At 38.1% G+C, this 20,748-nt stretch overlaps 2 protein-coding genes across 4 annotated transcripts in view; both read left to right on the forward strand.

Annotated features, from left to right (window-relative positions):
• Positions 1 to 36: 36 nt before the first annotated feature.
• On the forward strand, positions 37 to 1,192 carry LOC133521530 (ribosome maturation protein SBDS). The gene is made up of 2 exons (XM_061856539.1): positions 37 to 403; positions 494 to 1,192. The coding sequence occupies exons 1-2, from the start codon at positions 273 to 275 to the stop codon at positions 1,116 to 1,118; spliced, it is 756 nt and encodes a 251-aa protein (XP_061712523.1). The 5' UTR covers positions 37 to 272; the 3' UTR covers positions 1,119 to 1,192.
• A 528-nt stretch (positions 1,193 to 1,720) lies between these two features.
• LOC133521527 (uncharacterized) overlaps positions 1,721 to 20,748 on the forward strand; it is a 36,989-nt gene continuing 17,961 nt past the window's right edge. The window contains exons 1-4 of one of the 3 annotated variants that reach the window (XM_061856533.1): positions 1,721 to 2,225; positions 6,804 to 6,989; positions 12,076 to 12,571; positions 12,655 to 12,711. In XM_061856533.1, the coding sequence (XP_061712517.1) occupies positions 2,025 to 2,225; positions 6,804 to 6,989; positions 12,076 to 12,571; positions 12,655 to 12,711 (940 nt within the window). In that variant the 5' untranslated portion in view covers positions 1,721 to 2,024. The other 2 variants (XM_061856535.1, XM_061856536.1) reach the window with 2 other exon arrangements.

Here is a 20,748-nt window from a genome sequence, read left to right on the forward strand (position 1 = left end):
AAATTACGTTTTTATGTTGCTGGGCCAGTTTTTTGTCTTGTTTTAGATTTTTTGGTTTTTTAATTATTATTTTTTTGTTCTGTGCTATTGGTACTTCTTTCTTTCGTGAATGACAGTTCGTTGAACTTGTTTTTGTGCGCATTTCGCAAATGTTCTGATTTTTTGTTTGGGGAGAGAAGAATCGTCATTTCCTCCAATTGATCTCGTTTTATTTTATTCGTTATCGATTATTTTAATGTCAATGTGTTGCTGTTTAGTCTCATGAAAACAAGATGTCAAAGATATTCACACCCACCAACCAAATTCGTTTGACGAATGTGGCGATAGTTAGGTTAAAAAAAGGTGGTAAAAGATTTGAAATAGCATGTTACAGGAACAAAGTATTATCGTGGAGAAATAAAGTGTATGTGGTATTTATAGAAATTTCATAACATGTTGCAACAAATACTTGGTACATAATATTTAAGGTTCTACATTAATTGTTTATTTTCAGAGAGAAAGATATTGACGAAGTTCTACAGACACACACCGTGTTTACTAATGTTTCCAAAGGACAAGTGGCTAAGAAAGAGGACCTTGTAAAAGTGTTTGCCAAGGAAGACCTAACAGAAATATGTAAGGAAATTTTAGAAAAAGGTGAACTACAAGTGTCTGACAAAGAGCGGCATTCTCAAATTGAATCCCTGTTTAAAGATATTGCAACCACTGTGGCTGATAAATGCATAAATCCAGAAACTAAGAGACCATATCCCGTCTCAATCATAGAAAAAGCAATGAAAGATATTCATTTTTCTGTAAATGTTAATAAGAATGCTAAACAACAAGCTCTGGATGTGATTCAGCTGCTCAAGAAAGAAATACCTCTTGAGAGAGCTCAGATGAGAGTCAGAATTCTTCTTACAGGCAAAGATGCACGGAAGACTAAAGAAAAAGTTGTTAAATTAACAACAAGTGTTGAAGAAGAAAACTGGGATTCTGGAAATTGCAACATAATTTGCCTTATTGATCCAGGAAATTTCAGGAATTTGGATGAATTGATAAGGACAGAAACTAAAGGCAGTGGCCAATTTGAATTACTAAATTTAAAGGAAATGGTTGAAGGAGAACAAGCACTGTAATATTAACTACAGCTTATTACTAAGTGGAATGTAATTTGTTTTTATTTGGTTGTGTAATAAAATTATTACAGAAATTGTTTTTTTATATATAATTATATGCCCAAGATAAAATTAAGGAGGAAAGGATTTATATAAAAGCAACTAATAAAATTACATATAATATATATTATGGAAATCCATTGTTGGTTACAATGCCTCTATTTAATTGCGCCAGTAAATCGCCTGTAATTTGCTAATTTGTTACAATTAAAAATAATTTATGTAAATACGAACAGATTAAATAAAATTGATATAATACAGTAACCATAGACAATTATGAAACGGAACGTAAAATACAACTAAAGGCATTTGTACATGAATGTAAATGATAAATATAGTTTGTCAAAGGGCTATCTCATTTCAAACATAGACAGAGGGAGTCATACTATCTTTGTGTTACACTAGTACTAGCATCCAAAAGAAAAGGATGAGTATAGTTTTTATTGTTCTTATTTACTGACAAATTGGTTTGACCAACTATAGCAACAATTAGTCATTTTAATTATTTGACGCTGCTTCCCTTATAAATGAATCTTACATTTTAGTAATTATTGATTCTTTTGATAAGACGGACGTGTATTACGTCAGTTGGTGCGATATTATTACTGTTCTCAAAGATGTATCGAATCTGTTTAGTGTGTATCGGAACGTTAAAGTGAATGTACTCAGTTAGGTACTCAAATGACAAATTAAAAAGTTTTATTTTTCTTATATTGGTACGAGATTTTATTGATTGTTTTCTTTCATAAGATTTTCGGGCAGACGGCGACTGAAATTGCAAGTTACTGTGATATATTTATTTTCAATATTTTACAATTCTTATAAAAGAATTAAATGAGCAGGGATAGCGAGTTATGTCTATAAGTAATGGAAGGTACAGAACTGGGTGGCGACCAGCAATTCTGTTTGAGATGGAACAATTTTCAAGCAAATATAACTTCTCAATTCGAGGCGCTGCGCGATGATGAGGACTTCGTGGATGTCACCCTGGCGTGCGAGGGACACAGGCTGGAGGCCCACAAAGTGGTTCTTTCGGCCTGCAGTCCTTATTTCAAGGAATTATTTAAAGTAAGTCGATCTTTCACTCCCCACACTTTGATGTGTCACCATTACAATGACTCTAGTGAAAGTTGTTATGTATAAAACACTTGATCTACTTACAAATGCCATGTCTTGCGTTCCGGTTAAGTACTCGTGATTTCATTTATTTGTACCTAATTAAAAATTGCACATAAATTTTTCTAATTGACTGATTAGCATACTGATGTGCCATGGGATTAATGTCCTTTGTTACTCCTGCAGGCTGAGCTCTGTGTGAATGTCTTAATTAATGCATATTTTCACATTAGAAATCTCTAGTGCATTTTTTTGGTATATAATTTCGAGGAATGCAATGCAATGTGCGGGTTTCATGTGGCTGAATTACTTTGGAGTGTGATTTGAAATTCAAACCATTCATTTTATTGTCTACTTTCATGATGCCTGCATTGTTAGAGAATTGATTAAAATAAAATTAACTAGTTAATTACACCTTTCTTTCAAACTGTCTTGACAAGTGTTAAGTTACATGTAATTTTTTTAATTATACAATATACAACAATCTCTAGCAAATGACACTACAATCCATGCCAAAATCCTTAACAATCTAATCCTTAGTCAAACATAGGTCTTGTTAAATGATAAGATCAAGACAGATCAAAACTAGATTTCCCATGGAGATGTTTTAACATTACTTTCATTTTGTATTGCAATGTCCAGGTGCTATGGGACACACCCCATATTTTCTCCATGCTTTTTTTATCTAACAATTAAGTTATCACATTATTCGGTTATCTCACACTTATCACATGTGGTTTTCAATCCAATATTGATTTACCTACATCCTGCATTTTTTTAAATCTATGTAACTAGTTTGAAATGTAAATATAATATTAAAAAAAAAAAACAGAACTGGGAGTCCTAAATTCATGTAGTACTTATAAAAATAGGCATCCTTAATTCATCTGGTACTTATACTTTTTGCATTATTTGGTATCATATTTGCAGCAGTCTTAAGTTGTTTATTTTATCTGTGTTTCATAAGTTGTTATGTGGTTGATGCTTTAAATATTTTTATCAACTAAAACTTTATATCAATTGTTTATATTTAGCAATTGATAAAGATGCTCATAAAGTCTAATTCCTTATATTTACTGTAACTCTAAAGTGCTAATCATATTGCCAGCAAATCACATGTGTAAATAACTTTATTATTTATTTTATTTTAGTAGAACAAGGTAAACAAATGTGATTTTAATACAGGTACAACAGTATGCTTATTACAAAAGACAGACCCGGATTTAGAGACCTAGGACTTCGCTGGCCCAATATTCCAGGGTTCTATTTTACATTTTCAAGAAAGTTGAAATTCGACTCAATGTCACTATGACAATGTTCACTTGATAAAACTGAACCATAGAACCCTGTAATATTGGGCCAGTGACTTGGTATGCCACTTAGAATTTAGGCGGCCTTCTCAATCTCAAAACCATTGCTAGGTTGCCCGGGCCTTTTAGGCCTTGGTGGAAATCTGACCCTAACAAAAGAATACTTATGAATAATGAAAAATGGTTTACCTTAACTCATAATTTACGTAAAAATGGTCTAAAGAGACCCGGAAAAAATGACAGCACTAACAGATTTTGGAAAAATGTACAGTCAGTGACAAAATCATCATTTTTAACAAAAAGTTTTTTTGTTCCAATTGATTTCAGTCCTATCCAACATCAAAGACTTCTTAAAGACCAACATTTGTTAGGGCACTGGAAAAGCCACGAATTGAAGAAACTGTTTTTCATATATTCACTGTATTACATTGATTAAATAAATAGAACTCAAAATGTATCAAGAGTACATAATGTACAGGGTCATATTATTAACTTGATTATACAATGAATGACATTGTGTGCAAGTTAACACATTCTCTCTTTATCAGGGGTGATTAACCTAATTGTAATGACACCATGTAATCAACTGGTCCCCATTGATTTACTAATGACTGTTGTCTCAAAGTACAAAGTCCAGTAATATCAACTTTATTTATGTTATGTTTCATAATCATAATTAATTTCGAAATGGGGAATATGCGGCCCATAATTAGGTAGTGATGCAAACTCTTGGATTGAGGAATTTCTGAACCAACCAATAACTAATGGTTTTATGGATAATGAAACATCTTTTCATTGTTAAATTTTATGACTAAACCTATACCATTTGTGGTTAAAGGGGCATTAAGGGGCTTTTAGTTTTAGAAATAATGAACAACTATTATTTCTATTATACCTAAAGTGCCTTAAGATTATGAATTTATGACTATGAAGAGGTATATAGATAATTACTTGCTATGGACTATAATCCTAGTGCCACAATGTCCAAGAGGTTTTATACCCACATAACTAACTTACTTCACCTGGAGGTTTGCACATAGTAATATAAGATGAAATCAAGAAAATGTCAAAAATATTAAAATGTTTATTTAGCAAATAGTTTAATTACCATGATGATTATTTATTTTTATATAAACAATGACCCATTGAAATAAAGTGACCCCTTGAACTGAGATAAAACAACCATGACGTAAGTATACCTTGACCATGGTTTAATACCATGATTGTGGCCAGTGAATAAACATTTGTTATTCATGGTTTTTTGACTCATAATAGGTAAACAAAGAAACATGTTGTAGCACAATTTCAACACTTTCGGTGCCGGCCGCCTCGTTTCCAGTTCAAAATGGACACACGTGTTCTTTTATAGCCATAAATGTGTTAAAACCCTGAATATAGTATACTTCAAAATAATGCCCAAAAATTTGCCATCTTGAGTAGTAAAGTAATGAAGCAAACCTGTAAAACGAAGTAAACCTAATTTATGCTAGCCATGATTATATTCATGTAAAAGTAGTACCTTACACATTTGTGGCGTTCCATGCCTTATGGGACCTTATGCTCCATGTGCATAAGGACCCTTCTCGTATCGAAAGCCACATTTTATGGTTGACACAATCTTATCATGAACTAAAATCATCGAAATTATAGATCAAATGTTTTTTTGGCGTCAAAGACAATTATAGGTACGTGTTGCTTATGCAACAAGCACATAGATAATTCTGTGATTATTTTTATTACATAATATAACAAAGCAAAGGAATTAATATCCGGTAGCATAATATAGCACATGTATTGCAATACAACTGTTTAATTTTATGAGCACTTTTATGACGTCATTGTTCTGACAAATATGACAAATTTGTATTTAAGTGTTAACGTTAAAATTACGCCCGACATATTGAACGCGACTTTTTTTTAAATATTATTATAGGACATTATTACACAAATTGACTAAGTCCCACAGTAAGCTCAATAAAGCTTGTGTTGTGGGTACTTAAATACTTTCATAGAAAACACTCATGACTCAAGAACAAATCGTGCTCATCACACATCTAAATGTCCTTACCGAAACGTCGTCGAATGTTGTACATTGTACTTCTATTACGTGATTTTCAAGTTAATACGCAATATTAGTACCCAAAATCCCGTTTAAATTGCACTTACTAAATTAAAAAATCAACATCAAACAAAAAAACTATAAGTAGGTGGAGTGCAGGCGATGTGATATGATATAGTGTATTTCTTTTGACAACGTAAATAAAACACAATATGGTATTTTATTAGGCAAGAAGATTCATTAGACGGGTCCACACAGAGCGAGCTTACCGTTTTGTGCGTGAGGAAATTGCCTTGCGCGTATGCTCGCTCTGTGTGAACCCGGCTATTTACACAGTTTTGTAATATTTGTTTAAATGGCTCTATAATTCGTTATTTTTTAGCGTTAGAAAAAAGAAAGACGATCTCGACGTGTCTTTTTATTGAAAAATAAGTCACGGCAAATATGTAACACTTATAAATCATATACGACCAATAACATCATTTTGCTTTCATAAGTAATAGTTACTATATTGTTAAAATCGTTTTTCATTAAAAAGACACGTCAAATTTTTTAATTAAAAAAAAACTAAGTAAGTAATTAGGTAATAAATGTTTTAAGTACCTGAAATTGTAAATTAAATTAAATATCATTTATTTTCAGGCAATTAAGGCCCTACATACCTAACGAACTAACATATATGCATTATTTTGTATATTTTAAAATCTTAAAATCATTTTGGCGACGCAGTTGCATCACTTGTTCCGGTGCGGGATTCGGCAGATTCCGACGAAACCGCCTCAATGTCACACCCTTCGGCCAGTAATTCGCGCTCACGATGGTTTTCAGTAGCGGCCGTGGCACGCGAACCACAAACAAGCGTTAAAAAAAAGCATTGTATACATTTATTTAACTACCTAAAGAAATACACTATAGACACATCACGTGTTATATGGGTGTTTTCTTTTTACTCATCACAAGAAATTTATTTGTCGAGTTCTCGAGGCATTGAGTTTTTTTTTCCGGTGTTTTCTTTTTACTCATCACAAGAAATTCATTTGTCGAGTTCTTGAGGCATTTGAGTTTTTTTTCTGTCTCGACGAAGGACAAATTTATCTAGCAAAGTGTGCTCTTCGAAAATGTAGCATTGCTAAAATATACAATTTGAGTGGTTTGTTCCAGAACAACCCATGTCCGCACCCCATAATATTCATGCGTGACTGCGAAGTGTCGCATGTTCGTGCGCTGCTGCAGTTCATGTATGCGGGGCAAGTCAACATCGCTCAAGCGCAACTGACTGCGTTCCTGCGCACCGCCGACGCGCTGCAGATCCGCGGTCTAACGGACTGCTCGCAGCACAACGACAAGGTACAACAGTGGATCATGTTTGAGGGGCAGGTTAACTTCGCTCAAGCGCTACAGGCTGCGTTCCTGTGCATCGCCGACGCGCTGCAGATCCGCGGTCTGACGGACTGCTCGCAGCACAACGACAAGGTACGACAGCGGATCATGTTTGAGGGGCAGGTCAACTTCGCTCAAGCGCAACAGACTGCGTTCCTGTGCACCGCCGACGCGCTGTAGATCCGCGGTCTGACGGACTGTTCGCAGCACAACGACAAGGTACAACAGTGGATCATGTTTGAGGGGCAGGTCAACATCGCTCAAGCGCAACAGACTGCGTTCCTGCGCACCGGCGACGCGCTGCATATTCGCGCTATGGACAAGGTATGGATACACCAGTTTATACAAGTTTGACTGTGCCATTGTTATTGGACTAGTTTATCATAGGTATGTGCGATTATATCGAGGGCTTCAGGCCAAAGGGGCGTATACGCAAAAATGCCATTTTTCGTTTTTAACGGCATCGTATTCGTCTTGTAACAATACGTAAGCACAATTTTTTTCATAATTTTATCATAACAATTAGTTAGTTAAATAATTAAAAAATCATTTGGCGTATAACTGACAGTCATCATTTAATGTCGTTCCAAAAAGGCGTACTGAAGGCGTATAAGTGATATTTTCATTCAGTCCCCAATATTCATCGGAGTATAAAGGCGTACGTACATACTTCTCTCACGTGACAGTGCGAACCACGAAATAGTGTCACGCTATATAGGCGTACATACATACGACCATAAACTTTTACCAACTATCCTCAAAGTGCGTCGCGGCAAAGAGGCGTATGAACATACGACCGTACAAAAATTACGTTGGCCTTCAAATAATGCCGGGCCAAAGGGGCGCGGAGACAGCGTCCTTGATTGCCGCATATTGCTATCCCTTTCTGTCAAGCGGGTAAGCGCACTAGGACCGCCTGTCTCTCAGTCAGTGTCTAGTGCATTACACTCTGCCTCCATGTACGCTCTGCAGATGGGGCTATCTGTAGCACGTAGGGTTAGTAGGTGTTTGTTTAGTGGGGCGGGGCCGGTTATGGCCCCAGTCAAAAGCCGGAGCTGTGGCCTCTTCAGCTGTCTCAGCCTCCTCGACAAACCGGGGTCGATTGTCGGGAGGGCTTCCTTCGCCTGCCTGCACGTGCCTAGGTTAGACCAGTACTGTTGGTGTTTTACCTTGGTGTTGTGTCGCAGCATCTTCCGGAGCCAGGCATAAGGCAGAGGTATAATTGGCTCCGGTCCTGCCACCCTCAGTTCCGAACCTCCTCTCGCCAATATGTCGGCCGCATCGTTCCATTCGCATTGATCCACTGCAGAGTTACGCTGGTGGTGGTGCTCACCTCTGACAGAGCTTTGTGGCATTCGTAGATTAGCCCTGAGGTCAAAGTATAACTTTGCAGAGCTTGTAGTACTGACCAATGGGGATGGGGTAGTCCAATACTTTCCTTGAGGCGATTGCGTGTGCTGCCATTATGATGCCCATATATTATGCCTGGAAGACTGTGTTGTGGGCACCTAGTGGTGTTGAGATATGTATATTTAGGTCCTCTGAGAATACTCCAGCGCCATTGCCTGACCTTGTCTTTGTTCCATCCGTGAAGATTCTCAGCTCTCTTGGGTTGAGCCCTTCACGAGGTTCTTCGTGTAACTGTATCTTGTATTTCTTGTCGAAGACGAATTGTCTGGGTATCCTGTCAGTCACCGCTTCTATTAGCGGTTCCTTACCTATCGCCTCGTAGAGGATCTCGGTGTGTGGTACCCTAGGTGGTCTCCTGAGATTAGATTTTTTGAGACGTACCGCCGTAGCCTAGCGCTTCCTGTTGTATAAAGAGGTGCAGCGGCGGCAGGCCCAGTAAGGCTTCCAGGGCCGTGGTTTGTATTGTCCTCATGCAGCCCGTGGTCGCCATATAGGCCAACCTCTGGAGTCGTTGTAGTTTAGCTTCAACTATGGATAGTTTGGTGCGTGGCCACCAAACTACCTTAGCTTATTATTGGTCGTATGGCTGCCTGGTAAAGCCATAGAGTTATCTTTGGGGTTAGCCCCTAGGTTCTACCCACCATTTTACGACACTGCCAGAATACGACTGTGGCTTTGTCAATTTTGCCGTTTAGGTGATTGCTTCAATTCAAATTGCTGTCAAGTATTACCCCTTAATACTTTACCTCAGCAGATAGTTGGAGTTCAGTGTCGAACAGTTTGGGAAGGCGGAAGTTTCCCAAGTTGCGTTTGTTGGTGAACATAACCAGCTCAGTTTTGTTAGGATTGACTGAGAGTTCGTTGTTACAATCATTTGCAGTTGCATGATTGCCGCTCGTCAGTATAACTATGTCGCCAGCATCGCCGATTGTGTAATAGTGATTATTGTTTAGTGTGATGATCAGGTCATTTACCACAAGGTTCTACAGTAGTAGTGGCGATAGGACTCCTCCTTGGTATTAATTTTGCTATTAATGCCTGCTGTGTTTCGCCCGTCCCGAGTTTGATGGTTCATTGGCTCAACATGTTGTTTATCCATTCTGTCATAACTGCATTCGCGCCATGTCTTACCAGTGCTGCTGCTGTAATGCTGCTGACCAGGTTCAGCCTGTCGAAAGCCCCTTCTATATCTATGAAGGTTCCTAAGCACATGGATCTGTTTTTGATCGCCACCTCAATTTTACTTACATGCATGAAGTGCTGATTCTGTAGATTTGCCAGGTTTGTAGGCATGTTAGTTTGGATGCAAGGGCACATGAATTAGCACCCTCTCTCTAAGGTACCTGTCACACAACCTCTCTAATGTTTTCAACATGAAAGAGGTCAGGCTGATGGGCCTGAAGGATTTGGGGTCCGAGTAGTCGCTTTTACCTGGTTTCGGTATGAAGATAAGGTCAAGACCTCCCTCCATTGCTTCGACACGTACCTATGAGCCAGACAGGCGCGCAGAACGATGGTCACCTTCAGAGTGAGATGCTTCCCGCCCCATTTAAGAAGCGCAGGGAAGATCCCATCCATCCCTGGAGATTTGAATGAGTCAAAGCTGTTTAAGGCCCACTGCGTGTGCTGCGGGCTGATTACCTCATATGTCTGTAGCCACTCGTCCTCCGTCGGGGCGGTTGTAATTCTTAAGTGTAACATTCCTCTGTTATAATTTGATGGAGACGTAAGTGGGTTAAGTTGTAAGCTAAATTACTTTTAGGTTTATTAGTAGAGAAGGTTTAATATTGTTTCTTTTTATGAAATGACGATAAATGATGTCGTATTTATTTGTTTAGAAGTTTTGAATAATATTTTATTGTTTAAGATAGTTATAATTTTGTTACCAGTGGTACCATTAAAGAAGGAGTAATGTTTATTGTATAAATACAAGTTTTGATACGTTTTAACCTTTTGTTCTAGTTAATGCACTCTAAATTTAATCGTTTGATTGTTTCTTGACTGCTTTTTTAGTAAAGCTATCATTGTGTTGTCTTAGCAATTTCTATGCATCCTTTACTACCGATTTCAATTCTTTTCTGTAAAATCGTTCTGTACTACTCGACTTTTGAGTGACTACCATTTACCTAATACTATCACAAATAGTAAAAATGATCTTATTGGAATTCAGTTAAGTCAGTTTTCTTAAGTAAGCCCACACGTTTTAACGCTAACTCCCACCGAACGGCTAAACGACTGCTATTATAGGCAAAAATCCGAGTAAGCGGCGTGATTGTCTTTTGAAACACTTCTTCTTATCGTGTGAGTTGTAAGATTCTTCTTCTTCTTCTTCAGGTACCATATCCTCAACGGATGTCGGCTACCACAGTCCGGAACTCTTCTCTATTTGCAGTCTTTCTGCCCAGCGAGGCAGCGTCCATTCCCGTCCAACTCCTAAGGTTATCCATCCATGCAGTTTTTCTTTTCCCTCTGCTTCTTTTCCCTTCGATTTTTCCCTCTATTATCACCAACGACTTTACACCGTGCCTTCCGAAGCACAGAATCATCTTACTTTTCGGACAATCAGGTGATTCAGCCTGCAATGTCCTAGCTAAACCGGGAATAGTCTCACAAAGTCACAAAGCGACTTTTGCTTGACAGTGTCCCCACCGGGATTAGAACCCAGAACCTCCGAATCGAGAGACAACCGCTCTAACCACTAGACCACGGAGGCTATTGAAACACTGAAATGCTCAAAGTGGCTATTCAAAACAGTTACTTACCCAATCGGTAACCAGCTCGAGTCGACATTGCTTAATCTCGTGGACAGTTGTGACACTATCAAAACCATCAGGAATCATTTTAATGGTAAAATCTAGATGAACTTATGAACATTTACTCACAATATAATTTGGCGCCCTATTATACGACCACAAATAAAGGATACTTACACGATAGATTCGTCAGCCCAGACGGGCGTATAAAAATCAGAAAAAATAGAAGAAACTACACAATGATGACTAAATTACTGTAAAATTAAAGTATTTCGAATTATTAACAGTATTTCCACCTTTCATGATTAAATTATCGAATAGAAAAAAAATATGAATTATACGACCATAAATCTCAAGTATTTTTCAAAAAATTTCAACCTAAATGTCGGAAATTATTGTCGTGGTAAAGAGGCGTAACTACATAATTACTGCTTTTTAGAATAGGTAGAACGAAACTAGGCATGACACATGAAAAAGATAGTAATTTAAATACTCTATGCAAAATTGTAGAACAATCGGTACATTGTAACAAAAGTTATTCAGTTTTTTGTGTCTCCTGAAAAGTAGGGTTCTTGCTTATACGCCCCTTTAGCATGAAGCCCTCGATATTATTAGTTGCGACATCTTTATTGTACCTATCAAAATAACGTAAACATCTATGAGATGAATAACCGGGGATACTTACTCACTGCTTCTTCTCTTTAGTATGGTATTTTACCAAGATATGATAGATACTGTGACTGACAACGAAGCAGAGCAGAAATATGGAAATACTTTGGTGTATGCGATATTAATACTTCAGGGCCCCCTAAAAAAGCACTTGCAATTACTTACCTGAATAGTTAGCAGACTGTTATAGTGTTGGTTTGACATTATCGTTTTGTTTGCAGAAAGTGAATCGAAAATCTCCTCCTTCCCAACTCCGTAATTTGCTCAGCGCCAAGCCGTCACAGTCTACCTCCTCCTCCAAAGCCACAAGCCAAACCGTCGACGCGCCCGACGATCCCGACAAGACCGCCAGTCGCCGCTCCACCATCAATTCTCCCGATGCTGCCAGAAATAATCTCGCTGATGAAACTCCTTCCCAAACGTCTAGTCAAATGAGGCCTAATAATGATGACTATAACGAATGCACCTACCCGACCATACGGGTGAAAACTGATCTCGAAGCTACCGATGTCAAGACCGAAGAGAACGATATTCTCATGGACCCGGGAGGCTCGGACCGGCCCGACGTAAAGTGTCAAGATTTCAACGCGTCCGATCTTTTAGAACCAAAAATGGAAGTCATGGAACAGGAAGCCAGCGACGAGGAGCGCTCCAGTTTCCCGCAGATTTACTACAACGAGAACAACACTCTCGCGAACCCTTTCGCAGCCCTGCAAGGTCAGTCAAAATAATCTTTGTAACTTTTGCTAATACTTGCAGTTTTCACGCGTGGCTAACAATCGTTTCTTTTTGTCCTTTAGGAAACATGGATCTCATGAGCGGAATGAACGCCGACGTCAGAGAAGACAGCGGGGAAGGTAAATATTGTCATATCTGTTATCACTTCCACATCATTATCACACGCACACGTCGACTCGGACAGCCGCGCCCCCGGCGAACCTTTAGCACTCGTAGTAGAGGAGGCGGTCGGCTTGGTGCTCGGTGCTCGGTGCACGGTGCAGGTGGCTAGGCGCGCGGGTGTCGGGCGACGGCGGCAGCCGCAGCGTCCCCGTCGGCCGGCGCGGGCGGCGGCGACGCTGCGGCTGGGCAGGCAGTGCGAACGTGGTGTTGTTGGCAGCGGGCGGAGGCGGAGGGGTGCGCTGCTCGCGCTGCGGGCGCCGGTACAGCAACGCGTCCAACCTGCGCCAGCACGTGCGCCTCATCCACGAGGCGCAGCCCGTGGCCTGCGCGACGTGCGGGCGCTGCTTCAAGACGCCGCTGTACCTGCGGCGCCACACGCTGGCGCAGCACCTGGGCCGGCTGCAGCCCGCCGCCGGCAAGAGCCCGCCGCCGCTCGTCGCCCAGCCCGCGCAGCGCTTCCCCATGTAGCCTCCGCCGAGGACCGCCCGAGCGAGAGATGCGCGACCTCCGGGACCGAACCGCCCGCTTGACCGCCCGACTTAACGTAGCGTTGCAGCACTAGCGATCCGCCCGCCTCGCATTCCTATTTCACTCAAAACATATATTTTTATTTTTGTCGCACGTCTGCTCTAAAGTATAATCCGGTATGCTTTATGTCGTCGTGGGGCGTATCGCATCTCTCGCTCCGGGTTTGTGTAGATGTGACTTTAAGGTCGTAATGAAGACTGTCAGTAGATTTATCTAGTCTGTGATCGGAGTGTCGCCGGGGGCCTATCTGCAGTCACACCTTTCCGCTTATTGCGTGCCTTTCAATAAATATACCGAGTGCCAGATGTAGGTTGCTTTGACGAGTCCCCGTTCCCCGTTTGTTGATCCGTTAATGCGAGATGATAGCTCTCTACTCATAATACCTATATTCGGTTCGGCCGCGCTTATTCAGAGACCTTGCGGTGGCGATTATGTTGTTTACTGGGAAGTACTCTCGGGAACAATGCGATGAGTCAGTGGCTAACGGGGCCTCGTTAAAGGGAATACACAAGTACCTTCCTTTCTGACAATAGACTGATTGTTGTTAAAGCATTTGTTGCGACCGGTGCTGATTTTACATGAACATAGGTTATTTACAGGTTACAATGTACATACATTATACATACACGTTATCCACAAATTGCCCGCCGCTTGCCGCCGCACCTAGAAGTAAATAAGGTGTATTTTCATAATAGAGAGTAATTTTTTGTACCGCGCGGCGGAGGGCGGCGCGCAGTCCGTTTTCTTTGTCGAGTCCGCGAACTGGTGTCCCTCTCCGGAGATACATTATATTCGCCAACAGCAATAGTGATATTTTTATACACAATAGATTTTATCTTTACACGATGTTATTGTTGAGTGATTGGACGGCTCCCGGTTAATAGTTTGTAAAGTGTTTGATGAATATGATCATTACGTTAATAAATGTCTTCAAATTCATATATTGTCTAGAAGAACATAATAATTAATTATTTAATATTAGTTACGGTTTATAGTCAAGCCATAGTTCTCTGAAACGCGCTGGGTCGCGTTTTTTTAATAAAGGAGACAAATAACAAGAGGTGTAGTTTAGTAAACGATATACACTTATTTTTCTAAGTAGCTTTTTAATTTTGATGCATTAATTTTTGAGTCGCGATATAAGGTGATAAAATTTAGCCATGGTATCACATCTAGTCATTCCCCAGCAAAAGCATTTAGAAAAGCGTTTATTTAAAGGTATCTATGATTAGGGTTGTGAATTACAATATTAGTTTATCATTTAAAAATTAAAGAATATCCGAATAGAGGTGTGATCTCAAAGTGACTATTTCTTACGATGATCTCTAAATTTCCATTTGCATTTATTTTAAACTATATAGCTTAAAGTTATAACTGAAAGTCTAATTGAATCCAAAAAATAATCCTAGATTATATTGATTGCAATAATATAAATTATTCTTGGAATTAATCGCTTATATTAATCTATTAGTAAGGTAATTTGAAAAAAGCACTTTCGAATTTCAATAATTTTAATCCAATTACTAAGTTAAGATGCAGTGCAGCTTTCATAATCGATCGAACGAGTATATAATGTTTAGAAAACGATCTCTTCGCACTTGCCGAGTTTAATTAGTCATTTTTGGAACTAGGAATTTTATCAATACAATGTTTATGAATGTAAATTAAAATAATATTATAACACCGTCGGAACAATATTTCATATGAACTATCGGAATTGTTTATATCATGTTTTTTACACTGTTCTGGCTTACGCCATAGTCGTAGCGCATAACGGCTGAGAACCTTACATCTGACCTTACATCTGACCTTACAAACTGAACGTTCCGTTTAGGCCAATACGTTGATTCGATTTTTATTTTGAATGATGCCGCTGAAGGCCTTTTCTTAACAACAGGGTGGTTCTCTGTAAAGCAGCTGTATTGCTTTACTAGAGGTTAGATTTAACATATCTGCAAGTCAGTGTGGATACACGAACTATATTCCCTTGAAAGCAGCTGTGGAACTACCTTCAAGAAAAATCACACCGTGGAAAGAGATGCATAAAGCTACCGCGAAACACGATACTCGATATTTCATTATCGCTCCAATATGCTAATGTGATAAAGAGGAGGATAACGATATTTTGATTTTCGTGTTTCGCGGTAGACCTGAATGGGTCTGACGTCATTCAAGGTATTTCGCGTCTCGACTGAGTGGCATAGGCAGAAAGTGCAGTTTTAATGGTGTTGGTCGTTGGTAGTCCTTCTTGCAATATTTAATTTAAGACCTGTTACGACTATATGCACTATAAAGGACTCTGTTTACTTGTTACACGTTTTACACACAACACTACACTCAATAGTTAAATCATATATTTCTTACATGGTTAAAATTACATGTCATTACAGTACAATTTATAACTTTAACCTTTTGAACGCCTAGAAAGCCTAAAAGGACAACTATAGGTGTTATGGCGGGCGCTGTCAAAGTAAACTTCACACTTCTTGAGTGAGGTTGGCGTTTTTGAGTGATGTTTGTGTTTATGATATAAAGTATTCAAAGGGTTAAAGGGAAAATAATTCGTACAACTTAGATGACAAATTTTAATCATGTAAGAAGAAACGCAATAGAAATAAATACAAATTTTTATTTATATATACAACAGATATATTTGTTTGTTTTACTGTAGAACTGTTAATTTAGGTTGTATATATCGTTCATCATTATGTACATAAATTATTGTAATTTTTTACTAAATATCAGAAAATAAAGTTCTACAATGACTTAAGTATTTAGTTGTTAACACAATACATGTTATTCTTAATTATACTTTCTGATGCCATAGGTACGTATATTTTCTTAACTTTTGTTGGATTTACTGTCGACGCTTTATGATCATGAGTCATTAACACGGGTATTTAATATAATTGATAATGCAATATTTACCTACGTCGTGTGATTAAGTGATTCCGGTAAAGATAATGTATTCTGTGATCATTAGCGTCGCCAAATATTAATTGACGACACTTGTACGTGATAGTTACAACAATCTTATGGTCAAATATTCAGCCCATTTCAAATGTGTTTTAAAACAGATCCTTATTTGGCCTATACAATGTGTTTGTCTACGTATAGTGAAGCCGTTAACCACGTATAGTATGATGAATTTTATCGACAAATCACCCCCCACCTATGTATTTTCTCAACCATTTTAAAACTGCACCCCTTCAAAGTTTTATGGCGCTAAACACGACTGCCCTTGGTTAATGTACCATTATCTGTCCATTTACCTATCGCACATTAAAAACACAAGAATCATTCGACAGCTTATGAATTAGGGCATACATTTGAAGCATAAATGTCACAGAAATTTCCACAAGTACTCGCGAACTAATAACAAAGATAAAAATTGTCTTCAAAAATTTCCTTTTTTTTATTTTATCTTTTTTTTCGAAAACGAGGTCGTTGACCTGTACTTTTTTTATTGATAAATGATAGTACAGATTATCAGCTAAAAGTTGACATCAAAATTATAGCCCTAGTCAAAACACTTCACAAGTTACACGAGTCCAAACAAGACCTTCTGTAATGTGCGTCGAACTAAGTTGCTTTAGTTCCAAATGACAATTCGGGCGGTGGGCAATTTTTCTTAAGAACTAGTTGATGCTCATTACAGAAGGTCTTGTTTGGACTCGTGTAACTTGTGGTGTTTTAACTAGGGCTATCATTTTGATGTCAACTTTTAGCTGATATCCTGTTCTATCATTTAGCAATAAAAAAAGTACAGGTCAACAACCTCGTTTTCGTAAAAAACGATAAAATTAAAAAAAAACTAAATTAAAAAAAAAAAAAACTTTGTTATTAATTCTCGAGTACTTGTGGAAAATTCTCCGTGACATTTATGCTTCAAATGTATGCCCTAATTCATAAGCTATCGCATGATTATAATTTTTTACATGTGCGATAGGTAAATTGACAGATAATGGTACATTAACCAAGTGCAGGAGTGTTTGGCGCCATAAAACTTTGACAGGGCGCATTTTTAAAATGATTGAGAAAAACATAGGTATGGGGGGTGATTTGTCGATAAAATTCATCGTACTATACGTGGTTAATGGCTCCACTATACGTGAACAAACTCATTGTAGATCGTGTCATTCGCGACGATGCGAGCTTTCACTCGTATTGTCATGTTATTTAAGGTTAGATTTGACAAATCTGCGCGTCATCGTGGAAAACACGAACTATACCCCTGCATCGAAAAACGTTATCTGCCTCTCTCTCTTGCATATTCGAGCGATAGAGGTAGGTAAATTAATTACCGGCCACTGTTATCTGACAATTCTTAAACCTTATTGCAAAGATATAAAGCCTACCATTGGTTAGTTAAGGTGGTTCGACTAGGTTACCCAAAGCTTAAACCTCACTAGATGGCGCCACAATTGCAAATTTTGAGTTTTAATTTTTTTGTGGAGTAGTCTTGGTATTTCTATACTGTAAAATATATTTAGCGCACTCTTTAAATAAATATTGAACTATTACAACAAACATTGAACACTTCATTGTACAAAAACTACCCCTTAATGTCGACAGAATGTTTCTTGACTCTATTTCTAACTATCACTCACACATTCAAACAGTCGTACTGGGATCCTTGTAGTAGACAATTTGGCACAGCGTGAGTAGGCTTCAATGGCGTTGCGGTATGTACGTGGAAATACATGCAAGAGGATGTGGGTTCGAGACTCATTAGAATTTTTTTTGTTATCAGTATTATCAAGTACCTATTATTATTAAATTATTTTATGAGAAATATGAGCGTTTTCCATAAAAATATTAAAAATCTGATTCTCACACATCATGATATTTTTGGGTTCTTCCAACTCAAAATCACTAGCATAATCAATCCTCGTGCTAAAAAAACCCGAAAATTTGTATTGAAATTTTAGTTTTACATTGTAATTTCTTTCACTAGTGTGACGTAATGGTATGGATATTTTAGGATATCTTTTTTTAATGCTAGGATGGAGAAGATTCTAAGTAGAATGAACCTAAGAAAGTCTAAATTTGTAAGTCAGATTTTCCGGTATTTTTTTATAAAAAAAAAACGCTGTTTTGTTCTAAAATTAAAGCAATCCCTTACTGCCCAGCCTTTAAAAAAGTAGGTACTATTTTACAGTAGAATTAAAACATTTTTTTACGATACATTTAATTAAATTACAGTGAGTTACAAAATTGCATGGCCTTCTATTTATAACCATTATAAAAAGAAATGAGATATTTACCATGTTTGTTTATATTATTGATTTCCCGATATTTTGACACAACTAGAAGTTTCACACAATGCCTAGAGATAGAAAATTATTTATTTATTTTATTTATTGTCAATTTCATTCAACGGATCACATCATATCCAATTTATTTTCTACCTAGTTGGTTATTAAATTCTGTTACTGCAATAATCTTTATCTACATAAATATACCAACGAAAGTTTAAAAAAGTATATATTAAAATGAAGTACACAAAATCAGGAATTACATATGACAATATCATTCAAAATCGCCTCCTCTGGCTTTGACACAGGCCCTCAAACGACGAGGCCAGTCATCAATAGCGGCACGCACGATTGTCATGTCTAATTCCGTCACTGTCTTAACTATGGCCCGCTTGAGGGAGTTAAGATTTGTGTGGGGTTTAGCACAGGCTTTCTCCTCAATAACCTGCTATATGGCATAATCCAGGGGCTTAAGGTCCAGGCTGGAGGACGGCCAGTCTTCGTGGGCAATAAAGTCAATTTTGTTCCTTCGAAACCAGGCTTGAGTTGTTTTTGCCTTATGTGCAGGAGCTGAGTCCTGTTCAAAGATCCATGGCTGGTTTTGAAATAGGGTGTGGTTTAAGGGCTTCACTATTGGTTCGAGAACGGTTTCCAGTTTCCGGTTTTCACACTTTTTTCACAGAAATGAATCTGTGTTAGCCCTGAGTATGACACACCCAAAATCATGTTTGGCGGGTGCCCACATTTGTGCAACGCAATAGGGTTGTTTCCATCTACAAATCTTAGGGCATAATTGTATCCCAATAAATTCTTTTGGATTATAAGAACATGTTAAACTGCTTTTACCTGGACCTGGGGACCTGTAATGACCATATTTTTATAAAAATTTAATTTAAAATAACTTTTGGCACACATCACGTGACCAAACTCGAAACGTCATTGAAGATTCTGATGACGTCACAACTCTCGGATTGACACTGTTGACAGTTAGGCGATTAACAACAAATGACAAATATCAGTTGACAGTTCGTATCTTCTACGTATGTATGTAGTTATGTGTCAAACCATAAACTGTGACGTCAACAATTTTCAGAGCGTTTTGGGCGCGAAAGCATCTGTCAAAATATATTTTGTTAATTGAACATATTTAAAGCCGTTTTTAGTATAAAAGCTGAATTTTAAGGCAACTTTTAGTTAATATAGAAAGTAATACAAGCGTTTCAAAAAATTGGAATACGATTCTCTTTTAGGCCCCAATTCATTATAGATACGACGAGATAAGCGTTATGTGTGGTATATAATTATAGCTCACAAATCCACCACATTATGTCATTTTTTATTTTTTCGGTAGCATTTGTTTTAACGGAAATAAAGAGGTTGCAAATCGAGTAACAGAACTTCAGAACAGATATCATTTGATATTTACCAGTCGCTTTTCGGTGAAGGAAAACATCGTGAGGAAACTGGACTAATCCCAATAAGGCTTAGTTTTACCCTCTGGGTTGGAAGGTCAGATGGCAGTGGCTTTCGTAAAAACTAGTGCCTACGCCAAATCTTGGGTTTAGTTGTCAAAGCGGACCCCAAGCTCCATTGAGCCATGGCAATATGCTGGGACAACGCTAGGAAGAAAGAAAGAAATCGAGTAACAGAACTTAGTAACCAACTAGGTATAATAGTTATGATGTAAATGTCCATATCATGTTGGAGTCATATATGTATTAGCCAACTAATTATTCAAGATCAATACACTTAGCTCCCTTAGGTATTCGCCTAAGTACAATCTCGGGCAAAATTGAGTTTTATAAAAGTGAACTAGTTTCTAGGTCATATTTTCTATGAATTGGTCATTTTTGTAGACTCCAATTACAGTTACACTTTTCCTGGTTTTTCGCGGACCAGAATATCGATGATTTTTGTAACTTGATTTAGACGTTGCTTTTCAATCCAAAAACACATAAAATCACAATTCAGAACATGCGGCAGCGTACCTCAACCACCAGAGCGGCTACCGGGAAAATCGAAATTCGTCAATTTCGGGCATTTTTCTCTGTCACTCTAATTACGTCTTAGTGAGAGTAAAAGAGAAAGATCCCCGCAATTTGCGAATTTAGGTTTTCGCGGTAGGCCCCCAGGTCCTGTCAAGTTTCAGCAGTGTTGCCAGGTGAGCGGAAGAGAATTATCGTACTCGAGTGTCAATATTATTGTACC

The sequence above is a fragment of the Cydia pomonella genome, chromosome 9 (genome assembly GCF_033807575.1).
Source record: "Cydia pomonella isolate Wapato2018A chromosome 9, ilCydPomo1, whole genome shotgun sequence".
Classification (NCBI taxonomy): Eukaryota; Metazoa; Arthropoda; class Insecta; order Lepidoptera; family Tortricidae; genus Cydia; species Cydia pomonella.

What these genes read in the sequence shown, in the direction of transcription:
- LOC133521530 (XM_061856539.1), top strand. Translation starts at nt 273, where the DNA reads ATGTCAAAGATATTCACACCCACCAACCAAATTCGTTTGACGAATGTG. An exon ending in TTATCGTGGAGAAATAAAGT is followed by an intron (nt 404 to 493) that starts GTATGTGGTATT and finishes GTTTATTTTCAG; the next exon opens with AGAGAAAGATATTGACGAAG.